We start from the raw sequence: 26,931 nt of genomic DNA, 5'->3' as shown, positions 1-26,931 counted from the left end.
ACGGTAGAAGGGAGCTCACGTGAAACACGTCTACTCCATGACCGCCTAGCTCCCCAGAGAGGTTAGCCTGGTAAGTGGTTCCGCCACCTGGCTGTAGTTCCGGATGAATCTTCGGTAGAAGTTTGCAGAGGAAGCTCTGTAGCTCTTTCCGAGAGGTGGGTTCCGGCCACTCCTTCACGGCCCGGATCTTGCGAGGGTCAGCTCGGGTCAAGCCGCTCTCCACGATGAAGCCCAGGTAATCGACGGAGTCGGAGTAAAATCAGCACTTCTCTGCCTTGACGAAGAGCCGATTGTGGAGGAGGCGCTCCAGCACACGGCGGACATGCTGGACGTGTTCCTCGAGGGTCTTGGAGAAGATGAGGATGTCGTCCAGGTATACCACCACAAACTCCTCCAGCATGTCACGGAGGACGTCGTTCATGAGCGCCTGGAATACCGCCGGAGCGTTGGTGAGGCCGAACGGCATCACCAGGTACTCGTAGTGGCCCCTGGGAGTCTTGAAGGCAGTCTTCCATTCATCGCCTTCTCGGATACGGACCAGATGGTAGGCACTCCGGAGGTCCAGCTTGGTGAAGACTGTAGCCTGGGTGAGGGGCTCGAAGGTGGAGTTCATGAGAGGAAGAGGATACTTGTTCTTAATGGTGATCTCGTTGAGTTGGCGATAGTCGATGCAGGGTCGAAGGTCTCCATCCTTCTTCCCAACAAAAAAGAAACCGGCCGCCACCGGGGAGGAGGAAGGCCGAATGAGGCCTGCAGCCAAGGACTCAGAGATGTACTTATCCATCGCTGCCTTCTCAGGGACGGGCAGACTGTAGAGGCGGCTGCCGGGAAGGGGAGCCCCAGAGCGGAGGTCGATGGCACAGTCGTAAGGCCGGTGAGGCGGAAGGGCCTGAGCCCGGGACTTACTGAAAACCTCCTCGAGGTCGTGGTATTCGGGGGGAATAGTCGAGAGGTCCAGGGGCGGCTCACAAAGGGAACTCCGGGGCGAGGGACTGGACGCCGCCTGAAGACACTGGGCATGACAGGAGGAGCTCCACCCCCTGATGGTACCGGAGGACCAGGCGATGTGGGGCTCATGCAGCGCGAGCCAGGGCTGACCCAGGACTACCGGGACAAGAGGGGATCTGGTGATAAAAAACTGGAGTCTCTCAACGTGGTTACCAGCAATGGTGAGAAGGACTGGACAGGTGCGTTGAGTGATGTCAGCCAGGCGGTGCTGGTCCAATGCGAACACCTCCAAGGGTCTCTCGAGGTCCTCAAGTGGAATGTTGGCCTGGGTGGCAAACTCGAAATCCAGGAAACTCTCATCAGCACCCGAGTCAATGAGTGCCTCCACCGTCGCCCGTTGGTCCGCCCAGGCTAGGGTGACGCTCGTCAGACGGTTAGGTGGTGCACGGGTGTGGGAACAAGAAAAACAGCTCACCAGGATCTCCCGGGGTCCCGGCGAGCCTGGTCTTTTGGCCGGGTGGGGCAATTGGAGATACGGTGTCCATCCCGGCCGCAGTAGAGGCAAAGGCCGGACCTGAACCTGGCCTCCCGTTCAGCCTGGCTAAGGTGTGTGCGTCCCAGCTGCATGGGTTCCTCCTCGGGCACCGAACGGGAGGGGAAGGGGCCACCAGTTGCGGAGGGAGCAGGACGGACCGCAGTACCGTCACAAGTGCGGGGGGTCTGGGGAACGTCTGGGGGTCCCAGTCGGGCTCTCTCACGCCTTCTCTCCCGGAGGCGTCCGTCGATTGCGAATTGCGAGGTCGAATAGGCCCTCGAGGGAATCGGGCTCCTCACGGGTCGCGAGCTGGTCCCTTACTGCGTCGTTGAGCCCCCTCCGGAAGGTGAGACGAAGCACTTGATCGTTCCAACCGCTCTCCGTTGCGGCCAGTCTGAACTCCAGCGCGTAGTCGGTGACACTGCCACTGCCCTGCCGGAAGGTGCCCAACCACGAGCTGGCCACGAGCTGGGTGGTGGAAAACCCTGCGGAGCTCTGCCACGAAGTATTGCATGATGAATGTGGCACAATCCTCGAAGTTACCGTCTGACAGACCACAGCTCCAACGGATGATCGAGATATACACCAGCGGCGACTTCCAAAGACGTCCTGGAGAAGAAGTAGATGAGGCACAACAACGGGGGGGAACAGGCAATAGCAGTAGTAATACAAAACGACCCGACAACGATTGATAGAAGGCCCGAGTATATGAAGCCTCTGGAGCGCTAATTACAAACTACAACAGGTGCGTGATGGAAATTGGTAATCGCTCCTGAAGTGTGTGGCGGGGAATGGACCAATCATCACAGTACCTTGAAGAAGCGTGTGGCGGGGAATGGGCCAATCCTCACACAGAGTGCAGATTTTGCCAGTAACCAGCAAGGGGGGGGGGGGTGTAACGGCAACATGGAGCTGATGAAGTTAATTCTGGGCAAAACATTCATCTTAACTATTGACGCTCGGGCCTGTAATGAGTTTTAAAATTTTGACCACCTGCTGAAGTCATCTGTGATCCTGTAATTATACTTCACCGTCTGGCCTATAGTGGGGAATATTTCAACTCCAAGACATTTAAAGTGTTCTACCATGAGTATATTTGCTGGGAGGATGGTAGCCTTCGCAGTCACATTGAGTGGAAGGAAGGCCGATTTTGGCCAGTTGATCTTAAATCCCGATAGACTGCCAAAATCATCTATTACTTTGAGAAGATGAGGTAGGGAGGTGGCGGGGTTCTGCATGAACAAGAGTACATCATCTGCATATAAGCTGATGTGATGCTGTGTGCCCTTAATTGAGATCGGTGATATGGTCTGGGATTGTCTTATGTACTGAGCTAAAGGTTCGAGGGATAGAGCAAATAGTCCGGGACTAAGAGGACAACCCTGTCTGGACGGGCGCGATACAGGGAAGAGTGGCGAGCAGAGTTTACCTGTTAAAATCATGGCCGATGGACCTGTATATAGCACTTTGATCATATGGATGAACCCTTCACCTGACCCCATCCTTCTAAGTACTGCCCATAAATAAGACCACTCCAATCTGTCAAAGGCCTTCATCGCGTCTAAGGATATGACAGCTGTGGGAGTCGCGGCATCCTTGCTGGCATCTATCACATGCAGTAACCGTCTAATATTATCCGTGATCAGGCGGCCTCTTATGAAGCCTGTCTGATCAGGGTGAACTAGAGATGTCATATGCTTTTGAAGTCGGATGGCTAACACCTTAGCGTACAGTTGTCTTAAGTAGGACAGATATGAGTGCCATATTGACATCCCTGGAAAAGTTTCCCTCTTTGATTGAGTGTAAAATCATATCAAGTAATAGGGGTCCAAGCATAGACGCCTGCGCAATGGAGCACTCGAAGCATCTGCTCTACCACTATTGAACATGGGGGGGGCAAACGTCTGGTTTTGCTCCCCCACTTTTTGATCATATGAAAAATATGATATACCCCCCCCCATATATAAATCTAACCATAACTACGTAATTTCAATCAAATTAATAATACGCAATGACACTTAATAGCACGTTTTTAAGTTTCCAAAGATTGTGTGACCCCCCACTTTAATGGTTTGATCCAGTGCCCACGGGCCACGGTTCCTCGGCATGATGTATACGACATGTTGGGGGAGGCGGCTTTTTCGAATGCCTCGTTTGTCGTTTCAATGAAAAAAATTCAGGCTGGATATTGGATAACATTGTGAGGATTATTCTTTGGCGTTTACATCAAAATTGAGCAAATCATTACGTAAGTCGAACACTGTGACTGTATACTAAATGCGCAAACAGATTGAAACTGAATATTTCTCGTATGGTGAGCCTCGGCCTCGTATGGACCTAGCCCCTTCCGTGACTGTGATGCACCGAGTGAATCCACAGTCACTTGCTCCTCAATGGGAAACCAACCTAGATTTACCCTGAAGGACTGGTTCTGGCCGAACCGTTCGTTATACAAGTATCACAGAGACATTACAAAGGTGCTCACAGTTGCACGAGGGTTTCGGACAGAGATACGGGATGGTTTGAAAGCTCGGCGTTGCTAATAAACATTTAAAATATGTTTTATAAACTGCTCAACACTGCACCGTTTCCGGCGTTGGGTTGCCTGGTGCGCCTGCGCTGTGATCACCCAACGGCGGAAATAATGCCGTTTTGAGCAGTTTATAAAAAAATATTTAAAATATTTATTACCAACGCCAAGCTTTCAAACCATCCCGTATCTCTGTCCGAACCCCTCGTGCAACTGTGAGCACCTTTGTAATTTCTCTGTGATACTTGTATAATGAACGGTTCGGGCAGAACCAGTCCTTCAGGGTAGGGCTGGGCGATATGGCCTAAATATGATATCACGATATTTTCTGACCTTTCGGCGATACACGATACGCATCACGGTGTTTTTCTTTTTTTCCCCAAACAATTCATTATGAGGCTTACCAAGACAGTATTTGAGTTTGCAAGCTAACATTAAAGACAAAATAAAATACCCATGCATTTAGCATTTTTATATTATATATTAGATTTAGATTATTGGATTATTAGATTATATATTGCATATATTTAGCAATGAGATATTATATGATTTAGATATGAAATATGATGAATTGAAAATGGGGGACCCTGATGTAAACAAGACGAAAGTCTTTCTCTGGTCTGCATCCTCCAGTCCACTGTTGACTGTTGTTGTATTGAGCTGTACTGTATTGTACCCATGCTGCAATCTGTTAATAACGTTTTCATTCATTCAGACGGCAAACAGAATCATTTTGATTGACAGTCGCGTCTGCCAATTACGTCACACCGCTTGCACCCGCCCTGCTGTTCTTAGCACCAATCGGCAAGCGCGTATTCATTTTTTACTTCCGCCATTGGAGAGCTCAATGACAACAACAATGGCAGCGGTAGCTCGCCGCGGCCGACGTTTAGCTTTTAGCTCCGCAGAATGACTAAACGACTGGAGGCATAATGATTTTACTGCAACGGATGTTATAATAAAAGCCTTTCCATACATCTGTCTGATTGAAAACTTTATTAACAGACCGCAGAATGGGCACAACTGAGTCAGCACGGGCTGAGATATGAACGACTAATGCTTGCTATATCTAGGTCGACCTCGGACGTTGCTATGTAAATACGCTGATGTTATTGAAAGTGTAACTATATAACGTTAATGCCACAAAACGAATGCCTTTGTTATCATAAGTAGTAACTTTGATGCAGTAGTGTGTGTGTGGGGGGCGGCGCTGTTCAAAAGTGTCAATGTGTGGACCAGATTGACGCGACACAATCCTCTTGGGCAAAACATCACGATATCCACGATACGTTTAAAAAGTGTATCGTTAATGAACTGTACCCGATATTTATATAATATCGTCATATCGCCCAGCCCTAAACTGACGTAACATATACATGAACACACACTCCCAGGTAGAGACAAGGTATAGGAACAGACGTAACATATGCATGAACACACATTACAAACGCTGATGGAGGAAATAAATGGGAATATAATTAGACGAGGACATGTGAAATGAAGGTAAACAGACATTGGCCAGTGGAGGGAGCCGTCGTTCCAGCGAAGGCCTGGGGGGGATACCACAGCAGAATCACACACTTGCAGTGGGAAACAACAGGGTCGAACAGACATGTCCAGAATAATAGACGGAACACAAAGCATATTGAAACAAATACATAGGCACACGCTGCGAGTAACACAGATGGAAGTAATTAAGGGGATAAATAAGCACCACATAGAAAATAGAGGGGGGGGGGAAAAAGAAAAAGATAGGCAGAGGGGTACACAGAGGACACCACACGCTTGTTTGGGAGGAAGGAGGGGCAATGGAACATGTGAACCACATTAAGAGAGACCTAGGAAATGGGGATCTTTGGACAGAAAGAAGGACACACAGAGCGCTTTTGACCAGGAGCTCGACAGCACTAAAAACAGCAAGAATGCTGGACAATTATGACGAGCGGTTGGGGGTAAAGGTTTCAGACCCCCATGCCGTCAGGAGGAGGCCTCTCACTAGGGGAGCAGTTACTCCTCACCCACCAGCAGGGGACAGGGGGGGACACAGGGACCCCCCGAACGCCTTGGGAGCACTTTATGTAGAGTTTATGTTTTTTATTTATGTTAATCATTATATGTATTCGGTAAAGAGAGCGGAGGCTACGACCGGAGGTAAAAATATGTGTGACATGGGGGGGACTGACAGACGAACAAAGAAGAAAGATGACAAAGGTTAAAGGTATAAAAATGATGTTGTTAAACGTTAATGGAATGAATAATCCGATAAAGAGGGGCAAAGTGATGTTGAAATGTAGAAAAAGTGAGATACAAGTGATTTTTTTGCAGGAGACACATTTGATAGCACAGGAACATGAGAAACTGAAAAGATTTGGATATGAGAATGCATACTATAGTTCCTTTAAACGGACCCTGAGGAGAGGAGTAGCCACGTTAATCAAGAACACAGTAAAATTTGAATTGATCAAAGAAGTAAGAGACAAGGAGGGGAGATTTGTTCTGGTGAAGGGGAAAATGGAGGGTCAAATGGTTACGTTAGTAAATGTTTATGCACCCCCAGAGAGTGAGAGGTATTTATATGAGACCATTTTTGATATGATAGCGATAGAACTAGAAGGGATATTGATATGCGCTGGAGATTTTAATGTGGTATTGAATCACGACTTGGACACCACGAGTACTAGAAAAGGAAGGCCGCAAATCAGCAGGTATATGAATATACAAATGACGGAAATGGGAATTACAGATGTTTGGAGGGGGATGCACGCCCTGGACAGGGAATACACACATTACTCACACCCACACGTGACATATGCGAGAATAGACTATTTTTTGATGACAACGGGGGACAGTTACAGGGTGCGGGAGAGCAGAATAGGAGTAGCGGACATATCGGATCACAGTGCCATATATCTGACAGTAGATCTGGAGGGGAGACGGAGGAACACGATCTGGAGACTGAATGTGGGAATATTAAATAACAAGGGGGTGGTGAGTCAGATTAAGGAAGAGATATCCAGGTATAAGGAGGAAAATGACAACGGGGAGGTCGACCCGAACATTCTATGGGACACACTGAAGGTGGTGATAAGGGGGAAATTGATGGAGAAAACAGCACTGCTGAAGAAGGCCAGAATGGAGACATATCACAATCTGATAGGGAAGCTGAAGTATCTAGAGGGGAGACACCAGATATCGAAAGAACAGGAAACGCTCTGAGAAATCAAAGAAGTAAGGGCCAGGATAAATAGGGAATTATTGACGGAAATAGAAAAGAAAGCGAGGTTTATGAAACAGACGTACTATGAAGGGGGACCAAAGGCGACCAGACTGTTGGCTAGGAGAATCAGGACGCAACAGAAGTTAAACACGATACACACAATAAGGGATACAAAGACTAATGAAATATTGAGGGACCCAGCTGAAATAGAGAGGACATTTAGAGAATACTATGAGACATTATACACACAACCAAAGGCAGCGGGAGAAGAGGAAATAGAAACTTTTCTGGAGAAGTTGGAGTTACCATCGATAGGGAGAGAACAGAATGAAGAATTAAATAAAATAATTACGGAACGGGAACTGGAAGAGGCAATTAGTAGAGCTAAAAACAACAAATCTCCGGGGAGCGACGGATTCCCATCGGAATTCTACAAGACATTTAGAACAGAATTAGCGCCCATGTTAGGGGCGGCATTCAGGCACATGATGGAAGAGGGCAAAATGCCTCCCTCGTGGAAGGAAGCCGTAATCACCACGATACCGAAGGAAGGGAAGGATAGAGAATTATGTAGTAGTTTCAGACCTGTGTCCATACTCAACGTGGATTATAAGATGTATACATCAATAATATCAAAGAGATTCGAGACGTTTATGCCAGACATTATAGATGAAGATCAAACTGGATTCATTAAAGGGAGACAGACACAGGACAACGTGAGAAAGACATTACACATAGTGGAGGAGATACAAAAACAAGGTGGTAGTGCGGTACTGATTAGCCTAGATGCAGAAAAGGCATTCGACAGTGTGAGTTGGACATTTTTATATAAGGCATTGGTGAAATTCGGGCTAAACGGGAGGGCAATGAAGATGATCAAGGCACTATATCAGGAACCGACAGTGAGAATTAAGGTGAATGGCAGCCTGACGGATAGAATCAGATTAGAGAGGGCTACCAGACAGGGATGTTGTCTCTCACCAACGCTCTTCGCCGTTTTCATAGAACCACTGGCACAACTGATCAGACAGGCCGAGGACATCAAGGGAGTAAGGATAAAGGGAACGGAATATAAACTAGGCCTATTTGCGGACGACGTGATAGTATACATGAGGCAACCAGACAAGAGCTTCCCGGCACTGATGGATCTACTGAAGGAATACGGCCACTACTCAGGATACAAACTAAACGAGACAAAGACACAGACATTAGCATGGAACTTTACCCCAACGACGGAAATTAGGGAGGAGTACGGGATAAGGTGGGACATGGACAAGATTAAATACCTAGGGGTGAACATCACGAGAGGGGTGGGGAAACTGTTTGAGGCAAACTATACACAGATAAATCAGAACATCAAGAGAGACTTAGAGAGATGGACAGTAATGCCCCTGGACTTCAATTCAAGAATAGAGGTCATTAAGATGAACATACTATCAAGGTTACTATACCTGTTTCAGTCACTACCGATACAAATACCACAGAATCAATTCAGGGAGTGGGACAGACTGATATCGAGGTTCATATGGGCGGGGAGAAGACCACGGGTCAGATATAAAACACTACAACTACCAAAGGAAAAGGGAGGGATGGCAGTACCCAGCCTACAAGACTATTATTATGCAGCACAACTGAGAGCAGTGCCGTGCTGGTGTAACGACAGATATGAGGCAAGATGGAAAGACATTGAAAAAGAAGGGGAGGGATACAAAGTACAGGCTCTGGTGGGGGATAGGGAACTATTCAAAGAAAAAGAGGGACTGTTAGATCCAATCACCAAGTGCACCTTGACCATATGGAACAGAGTAGTAAAAACACACAAATTGGAGAAGCAGTCAGGGGTTCTGAGATGGGTAGCACATGACAAGAGATTCAAGCCAGGGAGGTTGGACCATGGATTCAGAAGGTGGGAGAGGGGGGGGGGGGGGGGGATATGCAAAATGATAGGGAAGGGGGAAATGCAAACCCTACAAAAATTAAAGGAGAAATTTGGACTAGAAAACAGGGACCACTTCAGATATCTACAGGTTAGAGATTACTACAATAAAGAAATAAGAGGAGACAAGGACGAAGAACAGAATGGAATAATCGAGATGATAGTGTGGGCATACGAAGGGGGGAAAGGAAGGGTAATTTCAGCACTGTACCAGGCTATAATGAACAGCAAGGGACACACGACCGATTATATAAGGGAGAAATGGGAGAGAGAATTAGAGATAGAAATAACAGAGAAGGAATGGGGTAGCATATGCGAGGTACAGCACTCAACAACAGGATCAAGGGTATGGAAAGAATTTGGATGGAAAAACATAATCAGATTCTTTATAACCCCAGAGTTGAAGGGAAAGTATGCACCAACACAAAGGACATGCTGGAGGATGTGTGGGAAGGAGGGGGCAAATCACACATACATATTCTGGGGATGTCAGAAGCTGAAGGGGTATTGGGAGGAGATAGGGGAGGCAATGATCAGAATATTAGGATACAGGTTACCACAAACGGGACTGGTGCTTTACTTAGGGGACCTGACGCACGAGGGAATACAAGGGGGGGACAAGTATTTAATAAAGATAATGTTGATATCGGCCAGAAAAGCAATAACGAGACTGGTACAAAGACGATCCACCGACAATAGCACAATGGGTAGGAATAGTAGAGGAGATACAGGATATGGAGAGGATAACACACATGCTGAGGCTACAGGAAGAGAAATTTGGGGAAAGATGGGGAAAGTGGGAGGACTATAAGGGGAACGAAAACGACATCACAGAGGAAGAAACAAATGCAACACAAGAGGGCGAAGGGTAAAGGAGGAAAGAGGTTCAAGGAGGGTCTCTGAACCCATGTCGCACATTTTTGCTTTAGTTAGTATTTTCTATTTCTATTATTTGGGTATGACAATTGTTTTATATTTTTTCAATTTATTATTTATGTCTGTGGAACTTTTGCTTAAGTCGGTATTTTTATTTCTGTTATTGGGTATTAAAATCTTTTCTTTATTGTTTATGTCTGTTTAACGGTGTTGTACATTATGTCTATGTATTATGTACCTGGAAGACCGACTGATATGAAAATAATATTCAAAGATGATGTTGTTTGTATGCTTGTAATCCAAAAATGCAAATAAAAATTGAGTTTAAAAAAAAAAGAATACCTGATTATGAGATTTTTTTTTACGATGCATGGAATATTGTTGAGGCACACTAGTTACAACTATATTTCAAACAGGCACTCCATGTCAAAAAGGTTGCTGACCCCTGCTCTAGCTCGTCCACTCTGCCAGTCCAAGTATTCAAGCCGTCTTCCACAGAGGTCAGGCGCTCGGCATGGTCATTAACCGGCGTCCAGAGGCTGTCGAGTTTGGTTTCGAGCGAGGTAGCGGACTCTCTGATTTCGTTGGTTAAGTCGTTGGTTAAGGATTGCCTGAGCTCTTCAATTAGCCCAGCAATGGCGATTATATCAGCGGGAGCGTCGTCCTTCTTGGATTCATTTCTCAGTGTTCTCTTCGCTGCCATTGTAGTTCTTTCAGCCAACATTTTTTGTAGGAAAGATGTATACAAAAAGGTTTAACCGAGTTGAGAGTATAAAAATAGGCTTTTAAAACTAAATATAAAATAAAAGGGAGTAACAACGTGGCAGTGAGCGACTTCTACATCCTCGACCCAGAACCGGAACCTTTATTGTAACTTATTGTAACTGTGTGAGGAACTTCCTTATTGTAACTGTGTGAGGAACTTCCTTCTCTAGGGCGGCTAGGTGGCGCAGTGGGCAAGGCGCTCGCCACCAACACAGGATATGCTGGGTTCGAGCCCAGCTCTCGGCGTTGCTACCAGCTTGGCTGGTCGTTCATACTAATACAATTGGCAGTATTAGGGGGTGGGAAGCTGGTGGGTGGGGATCATACGTTGTGGACAGCGACTCCTACAGGTCGGTTGGTGCGCCTGCGCAGTAGAATCAGGAAGCGACAGGGGCGGCGTGCCCCTCCCACACAGACCCTCGCCGCTGAGAGATCGCGCTGTGCAGGTGAAAAGATGCGACGGCTGCCTCCTCGAGTACCGGAGGGGACACGTGATGCAAGGCTTCGTCCACATTGCAGCCGGCTTGTGGGAGGCATGGCCTAACAGTGTTCGAGACAGGGGAGGGTAGAATTGGACAATACGAAATTGGGGAAGGGCGAAAAATAGAAAAATGGGGAGAAAAAGATAAAAAAAAAAGGAACTTCCTTCTCTGGGAAAGAGGAAATGACTCGTCCACTAGTTACTGTGTGCAGGCACGTGCACACATAGAGCCCAAAGGGTGCTCGAGCACCTGCCTTTTTGTGCCTCATAAAAAAGTGCCCTTTTTATGCAAATATTTCTATTTTATTTTATTTATTATTATTTATTTTTTTAAATGTATATTAAACAATACAAAATATACAGCACTTATTGGGGTCTGTAGGGTAAGCACTTATTTCCTTCCCCCTGAACATTTATGGAGATGTATTGTGAGGGTGGGGGGTTCTTGCGGAGCCCAATAGCAAAACACAGGAGGAGAGAATGGAGCGGTTTAGGGTTCTTTAATTATTCTTCCCAACCAAGCAGAGTATAACAGGAATGTGAAACAGGAATGTGAACAACACGGAGGTTATAATGTTCTTGGGGGGGGAGAAGAATGGGAGCAGGTGCACTCCAGTGCAGCTGTCGGCAGCGAGAGAGAGAGGACACAGGTCTTGCGCTTGAGAGCGAGCAGCAGTCCTCTTTGCGGGGCTCGAGACGTCAGGGTGGAAGGACGCTGGGGCTCGAGACGTCAGGGTGGAAGGACGCTGGAGCTCGAGACGTCAGGGTGGAAGGACGCTGGGGCTCGAGACGTCAGGGTGGAAGGACGCTGGAGCTCGAGACGTCAGGGTGGAAGGACGCTGGAGCGAAGTCCTGGGGCACAAGAAACAGAAGGTTAGGGCAAGCATAAACAGGGGTAGTTACAGCTGGTCTTCAGGTAGCGTCGTCGTACCTCGGTAGGCAGTTTAACACTGCGACCTTGGAAGACGGGTTCTGCCAGTTGAAGTAGGGAACGCTTGATGAGGTGATCTCTTGCAGCCACGCTGATTGCTCCTCATCTGGCAGACACAAGCTTTGATCGTGACAGTATGGGCCTTTTAAGTCAGTGATAAAAGTGTCTTTCAAGGATAAGTGAGCTCCTGCACTGATTATTATTGTTCAATATTCAATATTTGATCACCAACACCCCCCAAAAAGCATAAAAAGCCCCCCCCCCCCCCCCCCATGCCCAAAAAGGGCCCCCAAAAATCGGGCTTGCACGATACATGCACTCAGTTCACACGCTATGCACGCTCAGTTCGCGTGGCCACAGGACCAGTGCCCATTTCAGCCTTTGAGCACTTGCCCCCCTAAAGTCCTGTGCACGTCCCTGACTGTGTGTACCTGACACACTCTCTTTAATCTGCCTCGAGAAAAGCTACTATACAAAGTCTATACAACACATTTCCGAAAAGGAGCAGGAACAAGTATAAATGTATTTAATCCTACCCCTTCTCTACTACTCAGTGTTTGTGAATATACATCTTTCTAAGTCACAATACTGTATATACATACACACATACACATGCACTATTCTTAAACATTTAAATATATGTACCCACAATAATGAAGTAAATATATAAATAATAATCTTTGTGAACACCTGGTGATCCCTGTACTTCATTGTATGCTTATTTTATACCTAATTATACGTCTGCACTTTATGCATTGCTCTTGATCTGCCAATTTTGTGCTCATTTTATGCCTGTCTTTTTTACTGCTGTGAAGCACTTTGAGCTGCAATTCTTGTATGAAAGATGCTATTTAAATAAAGTTTACTATTATTATCATTCAACATTCTCATGATGACAAACAATATCGCTTAATATGGAATAATGATTTTCCATTCTTTCATCAAATCAAATCAAATGTATTTGTATAGCCTGATATCACATGGAATAGCCCCCATGGGCTGTACAAGTCTTCTTGTACAAGTCAAGAAGAAACATCACAAAAGATCAAAAAACAACCATAAAATCCTAATATTTATCGCATCTCATTCTCAGTTGAGTTCCGTTCTCAACCAGTTAACTCTTTGGACGCCACTGACTTGAGCATCTTTTGTTCCTACCATGCCAACGCTCTAAAAGATAGGAATAAGTGGCGGTGTTTGCAGGGCTATATATATATTCTATATTATAGCTATGGATACAATACTATGGCCCATTTGACATCAACTATCTATCGTTCAATATGTGATGAATATAAGTATAGTTTTAGAGTGATCCTGTCTAATCCCAGAAAACGATGATATGCAGCAAAACATGAATTTCACTAAAAGCGTTGCCGTCTCTCGCCTGGACACGCTACTATTTCCAAATCAAATGTATATAATAGGCATTATGTTTCATCATGAATGCATGAAGGGGGGGGTAATTTTTTGATGCTTTGATCGTCACCAACGGCAAAAGTTGTGGAGTAACGTTACACACACACGATCGAGGTGAAATCATGGTTGGATCAAAGCAGGATTGATATAATTTAGTCCTTACCTTCACTAGGAGGTACCCCAAAAAGAATATTCCAATTGTCTGACCTTGCGTGGTGGTAGCCTCCGCCGTCGGTGTGTGAATGTGTGAGTGAATGGGTAAAATGTGAGGAACAAGTTGTAAAGCGCTTTGGATAAAAGCTGCTATATAAAAATGCAGTCCATTTCTAAAAATGCAGTCCATGAAGATGACAAACCCTGGCGATATCTAGGAATACCTTTATAGAATATTTGGCAAGGAGTAGTTATGTAATTTCCCCCCAGCGCCTAAATTACATCTCAGACCGGTAAATCTGTACAAAGACAAGGCAAACCGCATTTTACATATGTCCCTGTTAACTCCCCCGTAGCCTAAGTGGCTATTATATGATAATCAAAAAACTAGACCCGATATTGTCGGGGAACGGGATGTGTCCTTTATGCGGCCACAAGCTACAGGTGGCTGGAGGAACAACTATAGGCCGATATTACATGGTTGACAGGGAATGCTTGTTTTATCTATAGGCCTGTACTTCAAGTGTATACTGTATATGCACACAAACACTGTACACACTTTATATAGGGTATAATTCACCCGCCCCAGCTATGATGCGAGAGGAGGCTGCACATTACTGTACATTTTACTGTATATTTTTGGACTATGTTTTAGAATGTATATACATATTTTAGAATGTATATCTTGTGTACTGTGTATTATTTTTTAACTACCTAAATGTTTACTAATGGGAGGTGGAATTACCGACAATCAAGACAATCATTATGATACAAAAAGATTCTAATAACACATCCCCCCCCCCTGCAGTGCTGTGTCGGTGAGTGACTTCAGAGTGGCTTGCCTGAAAACCACAGCCCTCAGCTGTAACCTCACCAGCCTCCAGATCCCGATCTCGGTGTTTGGAACGTATTCGGGCAGAGTGAGGGCGGAGCTGGGCGAGGAGAACTCTGCTTGGGTGGAGAGCGGCCCGATTACCATGGATGAACACAGTAAGTGGATGAACTACATTTTACTGGACGTCACCATAGGCTGGGTTTAATATACTGTACATCTGGAGGGAATCTTTTTTTTTTGTATTTTATTTTTTTATAATCTTTTAAACAAACACATAAACAAACATGACAACACACGATAAGATACACAAGCATTAGTTGACAGTGCACATCCAATGAAATCACATTTTAGTTAATTGTTATATATAGGATATACCCTTAATACCTGTTATCTAAAAACCTACACACATATGCTCCAGCTCGTACCCCCCCCTCCCGGACCCCCCATTGGATAATCCATCCATTTTCCCTCGCTCCTAACCAGACATTACCATTATATGCTAGCTTTTATTTTCTCCACCACTTCTAACCACAATGTCATTTTGGATTCATTGAGACCCAAAATTCTTGCTGTAGATATTTCTTGATAGATCACATCGAGATATGTAATAATCCAGACCTTTCGGCAAATTTTTTCCGGTTGGAACGATCGTGATGCTATCAGCTTTTTAGCCACTGTGATACCCGATAAAACCAATCTCTTTAGCTGTGGATGTACTGCACACTCAAAAACATCATTCAGCAGTAATACAGAGGGGTGTACAGGTATATTCCAAGTTACGAGATTTGATAATTGCTGGGTCACCTCTTTCCAGAATATCTTAACTGGTGAGCAGTCCCAGTACATGTGCATAAATGTCCCCTCGTCCCCATTTGTACATAAAGAACATTTGGAGTCTTGTATAAGACCCATTTTTTTCAGTCTTATAGGAGTCAAGTATGTCCTGTGAATATAGTTAAGATTGATTTGTTGATGGTCCGGGTTCCTTGATGTGAGTCGAACATTTGCCCAGGCTTCTTGCCAATCAAAATCACTTTCCAGGTCTGGTATATCCCTGCTCCAGACAGAGTCTAGGTGGAGGGTTTCATATGAGGACGTTAGTAATTGATGATAAAAATCTGAAACAAAACCTCTTGATGTCTCTCTTTCATAGAAGAATTTGTGGTATCTGTGGTGTTCAATTGGTTTCGTTAATGGAACACCTTGAGTCTTCAAACATAACAATAACTGTAAGTAAAAAAGATGTGTGGACTTGGTAAGATTAAATTTCTTCTGTATTTCTTCATAACTACAGAAACCCTGTGTGAGGTTTTGCCCGCTGCTCACCACCTTTTCTGTTTCTTTAAGCCTATACTGTTTATTTTCCCTTCTCACTCACTCTCTCTAGCCCCCACCCTCTCGTTCTTTACTCTCGTTTACTCTCAGTGGCCACACCTGGACTATTATCAATTACCTCTCGCACCTGTGGTGGCAGGCTAATTAGTTCCCCTGTGGGCTTTAAATACCAGGGCTCTTCCCCTCGTTTCGGCGTGGGGTCGTGTTGTATACTTGCCGAGTCATATTCTCTAAACATCTAGACTCTTTCGGGAGATCCTCTGTCTGCCTATGCTGTTCCATTCTCCGGTGTCGAGATGTTTGCTCCAGCCTTCGCCAGCTGTCGCCGTTGCCTGTGGGGGAGACTGGTCTGCGCTCCCTGTACTTCCACGGGAGGCACCCCAGCGTTCCACTGCAGACCCCCGTGCAGCTGTTCGTCCTGACGCACATCCAGACCAGCGCAGACGCTCTCCAGTCCTCAGCGCGCATCTTCCAAGGACGCTCGAGCTTGGCACGCTCTCCAGACCAGCGCGCAACGCGCATCTTCCAAGGACGCTCGAGCTTGGCACGCTCTCCAGACCAGCGCGCAGACGCGCATCTCCTAGACCTTCGAGCTTGGCACGCTCTCCCGACCAGCGCGCAGACGCGCATCTCCTAGACCTTCGAGCTTGGCACGCTCTCCCGACCAGCGCGCAGACGCGCATCTCCTAGACCTTCGAGCTTGGCACGCTCTCCCGACCAGCGCGCAGACGCGCATCTCCTAGACCTTCGAGCTTGGCACGCTCTCCCGACCAGCGCGCAGACGCGCATCTCCTAGACCTTCGAGCTTGGCACGCTCTCCCGACCAGCGCGCAGACGCGCATCTCCTAGACCTTCGAGCTTGGCACGCTCTCCAGACCAGCGCGCAGGAGCGCATCTTCCAGACCTTCGTGCTTGGCACACTCCTCCACGTAGACGCCCCCACGATGCGTCTCTCGGTTCCGGTGCGCACTCAAGCAGTGGCGCACCACTCTGTTCCTCGGCTCCGACAGTCGGCAACCCGGTGACGACACCCTCGCCGTCGCCGCTGCTGTTCCTGCACCATTACGCATACGCCTGGGTGAGTTTTGATTGTTAGGTCACTCATCCAGCGTGTTGCCTCCTGGGTTAGTTTTGATTGTTAAGTCACTCACCCAGCGTTGTGCCTCCTGGGTGAGTTTGATTGTTAAGTCACTCACCCAGCGTAATGCCTCTGTTTTGTTCTCTCGTGGATATTATCACTCCAAGTTGTGGCGCACCACTCTGTCCTCGGCTCGGACAGTCGGCTACCCGGTGGCGACACCCTCGCCACCGCCGCCTGTTCCAGCACCACTCTGTCCTCGGCTCGGACAGCCGGCTACCCGGTGGCGACACCCTCGCCACCGCCGCCTGTTCCAGCACCACTCTGTTCTCGGCTCGGACAGCCGGCTTCCCGGTTCCTGCACCATTACGCATACGTTCTGGGTGAGTTTTGACTGTCTAGATCATCTCCGTTTTCGTGTGTTTCTAACACTGAAGAATTACCACCTTTTTAATCTGACAGTCACTCACCCAGCGTTGTGCCTCTGTTTGTTTCACTTGGATATTATTTTGGACGTTACATCTCCCACTGTGTGTTTGTTCACACCAAAGATAGTATTCTCTTTGTATTTGTTTTGGTACTTTGCTCTTTGTGTATTTTTCACGAAGATAGTTTTACTTTGTTTAACTTTGGTATTTGGACTGGTCACCTCTCCTGCATCTGCTCTGTTTTTTCCCCTTTGTACATTAACCCTCTCCTCTCTCCCTCTCGGCCGCCGTTACCCACCTCGGAGATCTGCCGAGAGAGTTCTGCAGAGCGGCCCAGGTGTTCCCACCAGTCCTCCCAGTCCTCCCTGTCCCCAGCCCGCCTCCGTGGGCCTCAGTCCCTAGTCCTCTATCCCTAGCTCTCTGTCCCTAGTTCTCCTTGTCCCTAGTTCTCCTAGTCTCTAGTTCCTCTGTCCCTAGGCGTTCCCTTAAACCTTCCCTTAGGCGTTCCCTTTACCTTCCCATAGTGTTCCCCTTTCCTGCCCGCCTCTTAAAGGCATTGTACCTTCCCCTCTTGTTAGATTCCAGTATTTTGTGTTTTCTCCCTTAAAGGGACAGTGCCCTTTTTCCCTGTTTTCAATAAATACCTGTTTCTTGGCTTACCATCATACCTGTCTTGTGTTGTGCGATTGGGGTCGGTTACAAACCATAACAGTACGACCCCACCAAATCGACGACCCCAGCCAGCACAGACGGTGTATGTTGAGTTTGCCTTTTTTTTCTTGTTCCCTCTGCTTCCTTGTTAGCCCTGTTTAGCTCCCTTGTTAGCTTGTTAGCTCCCCTGTTTAGCTTGTTAGTCTCCCCGGTTAGCTCCCCTGTTTGCTTCCCGTTTTGCCCTGTTTGACCCCCCTGTAGCTAGCCATGCCCTGGCAGCTAACCCAGTCCCTCAGCAGAGCCCCTGTCTGCTAGCCTTGCCCCGGCTGCTAGCACAGCCTCTATGTTTATGCAGCCCTTGCTGCTGGCATGGGCCCTGTAGCTAGCCATGCCCTGGCAGCTAACCCTGTCCCTCAGCAGAGCCCCAGTCTGCTAGCTTAGCCCCGGCTGCTAGCACAGCCTCTATGTTTATGCAGCCCTTGCTGCTGGCATGGGCCCTGTAGCTAGCCATGCCCTGGCAGCTAACCCAGTTCCCTCTGCATGGCCCCAGTCTGCTAGCTTGGCCCCGGCTGTTAGCACAGCCTCTATGTTAATGCAGCCTTGCAGCTGGCATAGGCCCTGTAGCTAGCCAGGCCCAAGCAGCTAACCCGGTCCCTCTGCATGGCCTCCACTTTTTTGTGTAGTTTATCCCACTGCTAGGACTGCCTTTTCAGCTAGCAAGGTCAGTTTTTCTCCCACTGCTAGGACTGCCTTTTCAGCTAGCAAGGTCAGTTTATCTCACACTGCTAGGACTGCCCTTCAGCTAGCAAGGTCAGTATTCCCACTGCTAGGACTGCCCTTTCAGCTAGCAAGGTCAGTTTATCTCACACAGCTAGGACTGTCCTTCCAGCTAGCTTGTTCTCTCATGCTGGTCCAGCCCTGTCTGCCAGCCTAGCTCCGGCAGCTAGCGCAGCCTCTATGTTAATGTAGCAGTACGGCTGGCATAGGCCCTGTAGCTATCAGTGCCTTGGCAGCTACCCTTTCCCCCTGCTAGCCTAGCTCGGCAGCTAGCGCAGCCTCTATGTTGATGTAGCAGTACAGCTAGCATAGGCCCTGTAGCTATCAGTGCCTTGGCAGCTACCCTTTCCCTCTGCTAGCCTAGCTCCGGCAGCTTGCGCAGCCTCTATGTTGATGTAACAGTACAGCTAGCATAGGCCCTGTAGCTCGGTGCCCTGGCGGCTACCCTTTCCCTCTGCTAGCCCTTTCCCGGTGCTACCATGGTTACCCCTTAGCTACCCTGCTTGCCCCTCAGTTCCTCTAGACCAGTTCCTCTAGACCAGTTCTCTAGACCAGTTCTCTAGGCCAGTTCTCTAGACCGGTTCTCTAGGCCAGTTCTCTTGGCCAGTTCTCTAGGCTAGTTCTCTGGACCCAGTTCCTCCTGACCCGGTTCCTCTAGGCCCGGTTTCCTCTAGGCCAGTTTCCTCCTGTTGCCCCTCTGCTACCCTAGTTACCCCTCAGCGACCCTGTTTCTTTTGCTAGCCCCACTCTTGTGGTGGCTTCCCCTGCTGGCTTGGCCAGTACCTTTTGTTTTTGTCTTGTTTTGCCCCCTGCCACTCTGTCTGTATTTGTTTTGGGTCGCCAGGTGGCTCCCGTTGAGGGGGGGGTACTGTGAGGTTTTGCCCGCTGCTCACCACCTTTTCTGTTTCTTTAAGCCTATACTGTTTATTTTCCCTTCTCACTCACTCTCTCTAGCCCCCACCCTCTCGTTCTTTACTCTCGTTTACTCTCAGTGGCCACACCTGGACTATTATCAATTACCTCTCGCACCTGTGGTGGCAGGCTAATTAGTTCCCCTGTGGGCTTTAAATACCAGGGCTCTTCCCCTCGTTTCGGCGTGGGGTCGTGTTGTATACTTGCCGAGTCATATTCTCTAAACATCTAGACTCTTTCGGGAGATCCTCTGTCTGCCTATGCTGTTCCATTCTCCGGTGTCGAGATGTTTGCTCCAGCCTTCGCCAGCTGTCGCCGTTGCCTGTGGGGGAGACTGGTCTGCGCTCCCTGTACTTCCACGGGAGGCACCCCAGCGTTCCACTGCAGACCCCCGTGCAGCTGTTCGTCCTGACGCACATCCAGACCAGCGCAGACGCTCTCCAGTCCTCAGCGCGCATCTTCCAAGGACGCTCGAGCTTGGCACGCTCTCCAGACCAGCGCGCAACGCGCATCTTCCAAGGACGCTCGAGCTTGGCACGCTCTCCAGACCAGCGCGCAGACGCGCATCTCCTAGACCTTCGAGCTTGGCACGCTCTCCCGACCAGCGCGCAGACGCGCATCTCCTAGACCTTCGAGCTTGGCACGCTCTCCCGACCAGCGCGCAGACGCGCATCTCCTAGACCTTCGAGCTTGGCACGCTCTCCCGACCAGCGCGCAGACGCGCATCTCCTAGACCTTCGAGCTTGGCACGCTCTCCCGACCAGCGCGCAGACGCGCATCTCCTAGACCTTCGAGCTTGGCACGCTCTCCCGACCAGCGCGCAGACGCGCATCTCCTAGACCTTCGAGCTTGGCACGCTCTCCAGACCAGCGCGCAGGAGCGCATCTTCCAGACCTTCGTGCTTGGCACACTCCTCCACGTAGACGCACCCCGATGCGTCTCTCGGTTCCGGTGCGCACTCAAGCAGTGGCGCACCACTCTGTTCCTCGGCTCCGACAGTCGGCAACCCGGTGACGACACCCTCGCCGTCGCCGCTGCTGTTCCTGCACCATTACGCATACGCCTGGGTGAGTTTTGATTGTTAGGTCACTCATCCAGCGTGTTGCCTCCTGGGTTAGTTTTGATTGTTAAGTCACTCACCCAGCGTTGTGCCTCCTGGGTGAGTTTGATTGTTAAGTCACTCACCCAGCGTAATGCCTCTGTTTTGTTCTCTCGTGGATATTATCACTCCAAGTTGTGGCGCACCACTCTGTCCTCGGCTCGGACAGTCGGCTACCCGGTGGCGACACCCTCGCCACCGCCGCCTGTTCCAGCACCACTCTGTCCTCGGCTCGGACAGCCGGCTACCCGGTGGCGACACCCTCGCCACCGCCGCCTGTTCCAGCACCACTCTGTTCTCGGCTCGGACAGCCGGCTTCCCGGTTCCTGCACCATTACGCATACGTTCTGGGTGAGTTTTGACTGTCTAGATCATCTCCGTTTTCGTGTGTTTCTAACACTGAAGAATTACCACCTTTTTAATCTGACAGTCACTCACCCAGCGTTGTGCCTCTGTTTGTTTCACTTGGATATTATTTTGGACGTTACATCTCCCACTGTGTGTTTGTTCACACCAAAGATAGTATTCTCTTTGTATTTGTTTTGGTACTTTGCTCTTTGTGTATTTTTCACGAAGATAGTTTTACTTTGTTTAACTTTGGTATTTGGACTGGTCACCTCTCCTGCATCTGCTCTGTTTTTTCCCCTTTGTACATTAACCCTCTCCTCTCTCCCTCTCGGCCGCCGTTACCCACCTCGGAGATCTGCCGAGAGAGTTCTGCAGAGCGGCCCAGGTGTTCCCACCAGTCCTCCCAGTCCTCCCTGTCCCCAGCCCGCCTCCGTGGGCCTCAGTCCCTAGTCCTCTATCCCTAGCTCTCTGTCCCTAGTTCTCCTTGTCCCTAGTTCTCCTAGTCTCTAGTTCCTCTGTCCCTAGGCGTTCCCTTAAACCTTCCCTTAGGCGTTCCCTTTACCTTCCCATAGTGTTCCCCTTTCCTGCCCGCCTCTTAAAGGCATTGTACCTTCCCCTCTTGTTAGATTCCAGTATTTTGTGTTTTCTCCCTTAAAGGGACAGTGCCCTTTTTCCCTGTTTTCAATAAATACCTGTTTCTTGGCTTACCATCATACCTGTCTTGTGTTGTGCGATTGGGGTCGGTTACAAACCATAACACCCTGTTTGTTAAAAACATCCCCTAATGAGTGTATGCCTTGCTTTTCCCATATAGGGAATCTTATAGGTCGTTTTCCAATCAAGAGTGCATTGTTATTGAATAAGGGAGTATGATTGTGCCATTTATGTGGGTTAGGATATTTTTTTTGTGTTTCACGCCATATCCGGATCGCATGAGTAATTATGGGGCCAAATTTCCGTTCACAATGCTTGATTGGTAGTTTAGTGTATGCTATGTCCTTCAGTCTATGTGGGGCTACTATGTTTTCTTCTAATTTTCTCCAGGATACTAATGCTTGGGGATCAAACCATGTTGTCAATGGTCTTAATGTGTACGCCTTAAAATAGTGGAAAAAAATCTGGAAATGCCATGCCACCGTCTGCTTTATTTCTCTGTGCGGTGGATCTTTTTATACGTGGTGGTTTGTTATTCCAAATAAATTTGTATGTGGAGGAGTGTAATCTTTTCCAGTAACCCTCTGGAGGGGGTAACGGTAGCATTGAACTGAAGAAGTTGATTCTAGGTAGTACGTCCATCTTAACTATTGATATCCGTGCCTGTACTGAGTTTTTAAGTTTTGCCCACCTATCAAGGTCGTCTTTGATTTTGTTTTGGATTTTTGTGTAATTGTGCTTCACCGTTTGTCTTATGGTGGGGAATATTTCCACTCCCAAGCATCTAAAATGTTTTACCATAGGTATCTCTCCTGGGAGGGTTATATCTTTTTTTGCAGGGGTGTTAAGTGGAAGGAAAGCCGACTTCGGCCAATTTATCTTGAATCCCGATAAATCTCCAAAGTTCTCAATCAACTTGAGCAGATGAGGCAGTGTGGTGTTGGGGTTTTGCATGAACAGTATTACGTCGTCCGCATATAAACTAATTTTATGTTGTGTGCCCTTGATTACGATTGGTTGTATGGATTGGGATTGTCTTATATATTGTGCTAAAGGTTCTAATGATAGATCGAATAGTCCGGGACTAAGAGGGCAACCCTGTCTAGCTGAGCGTGATACCGGAAATATTCCGGAGGTGATTATACCTGTAGTAATCATGGCCGATGGGTCTTTGTATACTACTTTAATCATATCAATGAAACCTTTACCTAACCCCATCTTCTCTAATACTGCCCATAGATACGACCATTCCAGCCTGTCAAAAGCTTTCATTGCATCCAGGGACAGCATCGCCTAGGTATGGTGTCGTCCTTGTCGGCATCTAGTACGTGCAGTATTCGTCTTATGTTATCAGTGATCAGGCGGCCTCTTATGAAGCCAGTTTGGTCCGGATGAACTAAAGACGTCATATGCTTTTGTAATCTGATGGCTAATACCTTAGAGTACAGTTTGATATCGATTCCGAGGAGGCTTAAGGGTCTGTAACTACCGCACTCGGTGGGGTCTTTGTCTTTTTTGAGAAGGACTGTTATGAGTGCAATATTGTCGTTTTTATGGAAGTTCCCCTCCTTGACTGAGTATAAGATCATATTTAGTAATAAGGGTCCAATTATGTCCCAACAAGAAAGGTACATTTCTGGTGGGATACCGTCTCTTCCAGGAGCCTTACCACTTTGCATTTCGGATATGGCCTTCTTGAGTTCCTCTAGTGTGATCGGTGTTTCTAACTGTTTAGCGTCATCCTCTGAAAGTTTAGGGAGAATAATTTGATTAAGATATGTGTCCATTTTGTTTTGATCGAAGGTCGTTTCTGATTTATATAAGTCGGAGTAGAATTCTTTGATTGTATCGTTTATTTTTTCAGGGTCTGTTTCAAGTACTTGTTGTGCTCTAATGGTAGTTATATCTGCAAATTTTAATTTAATTAACTTTAACTTAATCGCATGGCTAATTGGTTTAGAACCTTGGGAGTACTGCTGTTGTCTTGTGCTACGTATTTGTATTTCCGATTGTTGTCTGTATATGGCATTGATCTCTTTTTTTAGTACCTTAACTTGATTTTCTAGTCGAGTTGAGTTGTTGTATTTTAAAGAATTAAATAACGTTGAGTAAAGCGTTTCCAGTTCAGCCAGTTTTGTGCATCGATTCTTGCGCATTTTGGAGGAAAAGCTATCAGTGAAATCCTTGATCATTCCCTTTACCGACATCCATATTATTCTGGGGTCTTGCACAGAGTTTGCATTCTCCCGTAGGAATACTATAATAATAATACTAACTCAATACTTTGAGTTGTTTAATGAATTCCTTGTTATTAAGCAGCATCGAGTTAAATCGCCATCTTGGGGCTCGGGAAGATAGTATACCAAATGTTCCTTTTAGGAGTAAATAACAGTGATCTGATAGTGCATTGGTTATCATTTCCACTTCATAGTTATCAAATAGTCTCGGGGATGCAAAGACATAATCTATTCTGGATAATGTGTTATGTCTCGCAGATCGACAAGAGTACTTACGGGTCGTGGGATTAAGTGATCGCCATAAGTCATTTACACCTGTAATCTTCGACCAATCCTTTAATGCATTAGATGAATTCTTTTGTTCGCTGGAAAAGGCGAGGTAAGATTTGTCCATCCTTGGATTCCAAATGGCATTAAAATCCGCACCTATTATAAATGAGTAATCGGGAAGGTCTAACATTGCATTGGTTAGTGTAGTGAAGAAACCCTCTTCATACAAATTTGGGGCATATACCGCTGCCAACGCTATTTTCCTGTTGTGTACAATCATAGCTATAGTTATACGACCATCTGCATCAGACCATACTCCCTTTAATTCAATATTCAACTTACGTCTAACGACTATGGCTACACCTCGAGTTCTCGTACCAAAAGAAGAGTGACTAATATTATGATATGTGTTGTCCGCTAACGTATCTATGTCTTTCTCTAGAATGTGCGTTTCACTTAGCAGAGCAACGTCCACCTGTTCTTTTTTCATCAGTGTGAGCACGCTTTTGCGTTTGTGTTGGTTATTTATTCCCCCAGTGTTCCAGATCATTATATTCAAACTAGCCATAATCTATACATGTTGTTGTGTAGTTATTGGTAATGCTTCTGGAGTGCGAGGCAACAATAGATATACATCCAACTAGTGAGGTCCCGTTGAGAGCCGAGCTTAAAAACATACATGTATACAAATAAAAATCCCCTTTCCCCCCCTCCCATCGAGAGTCGCACAGGATTGTGTCCCATAGACACATCCTACACTTATGACTCCCTCCCTTAGGCCACCGGATTACCCAAATTGAGCTTTGTAATCCTATTCTTCCTATGCTAATTGCCATAGGATCTAAAACGTTCATTCTAATTCGATAGAATGTCGCTTTTGGTCTTGCGCCTTCCCATTAATGTACTAACAATAGTTTGAAAAATGAAAAATATACCTTCATTAATATATTCATTTGAACCTTCTACTAACTTATGTAGGAAACATCAGAAAAAAGGAAAAGAGTGGAGCTAAACACTAACACCTTAAAATGAGAAAAAATAACAATGAAAGATTAAAAAATAAAAAAAGGAGTGAGAACTCAAATAAAACTCATCAGAGAAAAACAGATGGAATAAAATTGAGTAAAGAGAAAAAAGAGAAAAACAGAGACTTTTAGAGCTACATTGTGCAAATCTCTAAATCAGTGGTGTAATTATTTAAAATATTAGAATAACCTTGTTGTGCTTATACATTTAGATGTGGCTAATGTCTTTTTATTTTATTTTTTTTTAAAGCCTTATTAAAGCCTTATTAAACTTCAGTCCTTGAATCCTATGCTTATTCACACCCGATGTTAGTGTTAAATTTACAGGCCTTCGTTGAAGGGGTGCATTATATTCTAGAAGGTTGTAGAATACTAGTAAATCTGTAAACACTGCTGTATGATCCAGAATGATCTTCCTACCCAGGGGTCATGACCTTCTAGTATTTTCCGGGATATTCCTTTGTGTCCCTGAGCAGTCAAGAGAGGAGCCCAGAATGTTCCAGAATATTCATAATGTCAATGTTGGATTATTGTCTCCACAGAGACCAGAAGACTGTGAATATAATGCATTACGAGCCATATTAAACATCTTGTGCCTTATTGTTGCCAGCGTGCATATCATCTGTTACTTTTGTTGAGCCGTGGTAAAGTCATTCTAATAAAATTACTAAAATACAAAGAAATAGAGAGATGAGTAAGCTTATCTGATTCGAGCCAGTGTTGCGTCCTGCCCGGGGGGACCTGATCCATGTAGCTTCATGTAATCTTCGGCGGCTTTAGGCGTGCGTATTACCTGTCTAATACCGTCTTTTCCCATGATCGATAATAGTGCCGGGTAGTTAAGAATTGGCCTGTGACCACTCTTGAACATTCTCTGCATCACATCCTTGTAGGGGAAACGCTGAGCGATGGCCTCCTTACATAGATCTTCATAGATAGCTATTGAATTTTCACCATATTTCAGTTTCCCCCTTTGATTGCGCGCTGCTCTAATGATGGCGTCTCTTATTACCGTCTTACGCAGGGTAACAATGATAACTCTCGGACCGTTACCTCTTTGGCCTCGTGTACCGACTCTGTAACATTGGTCCACTGTCTGCGCTGTGGGAAGGTTGTTATTACCTAACACTGTTGGAAAGCTGTCGTCTGTGCATTTGACTGATTCATCCAGTCCCACGATGCAGATATTATTTCGCCTGTAGTAACGTTGGGTCTCGAGCTGCCTCTCCATTGCTTTCTCTTCGACTTCTTGTATTTTCTTCCGACATTCCTCCTTCACCTGTTTTATCTCCGCCGATAATTCTGTTAATCCATCGTTGAGGTTCTTCTCGTTCACTTGGACCCTCTGTGTAATTTCTATCACCGTATTCTCCACTGCCGTGATTCGCCCGGCCTGTACAACGGCTGCTTCCATAACCAGTTCGAATTTAGCATCGATGTGTGCTTTGAATTCCTCGATAGCGACCATCTGTTCCTTCATCAGGATAGTCAGAG

The 26,931-nt window shown here is 46.7% G+C and overlaps 1 protein-coding gene across 2 annotated transcripts in view; it reads left to right on the top strand.

Annotated features, from left to right (window-relative positions):
• The window catches only part of LOC311228598 (interleukin-10 receptor subunit beta-like), a 76,101-nt gene that overhangs the window by 35,171 nt on the left and 13,999 nt on the right, over positions 1–26,931 (top strand). For both annotated transcript variants that reach the window (XM_084314515.1, XM_084314514.1), the window contains exon 3: positions 14,597–14,778. In XM_084314515.1, coding sequence (XP_084170641.1) covers positions 14,597–14,778 — 182 coding nt within the window. The remainder of the gene's footprint in view (positions 1–14,596; positions 14,779–26,931) is intronic.

This window comes from Notolepis coatsorum (genome assembly GCF_963971535.1).
Source record: "Notolepis coatsorum genome assembly, chromosome: 5".
NCBI lineage: Eukaryota > Metazoa > Chordata > Actinopteri > Aulopiformes > Paralepididae > Notolepis > Notolepis coatsorum.
Note: the sequence above shows the minus strand (reverse complement) of the source record. Positions and strands in the feature narration are given on the sequence as shown.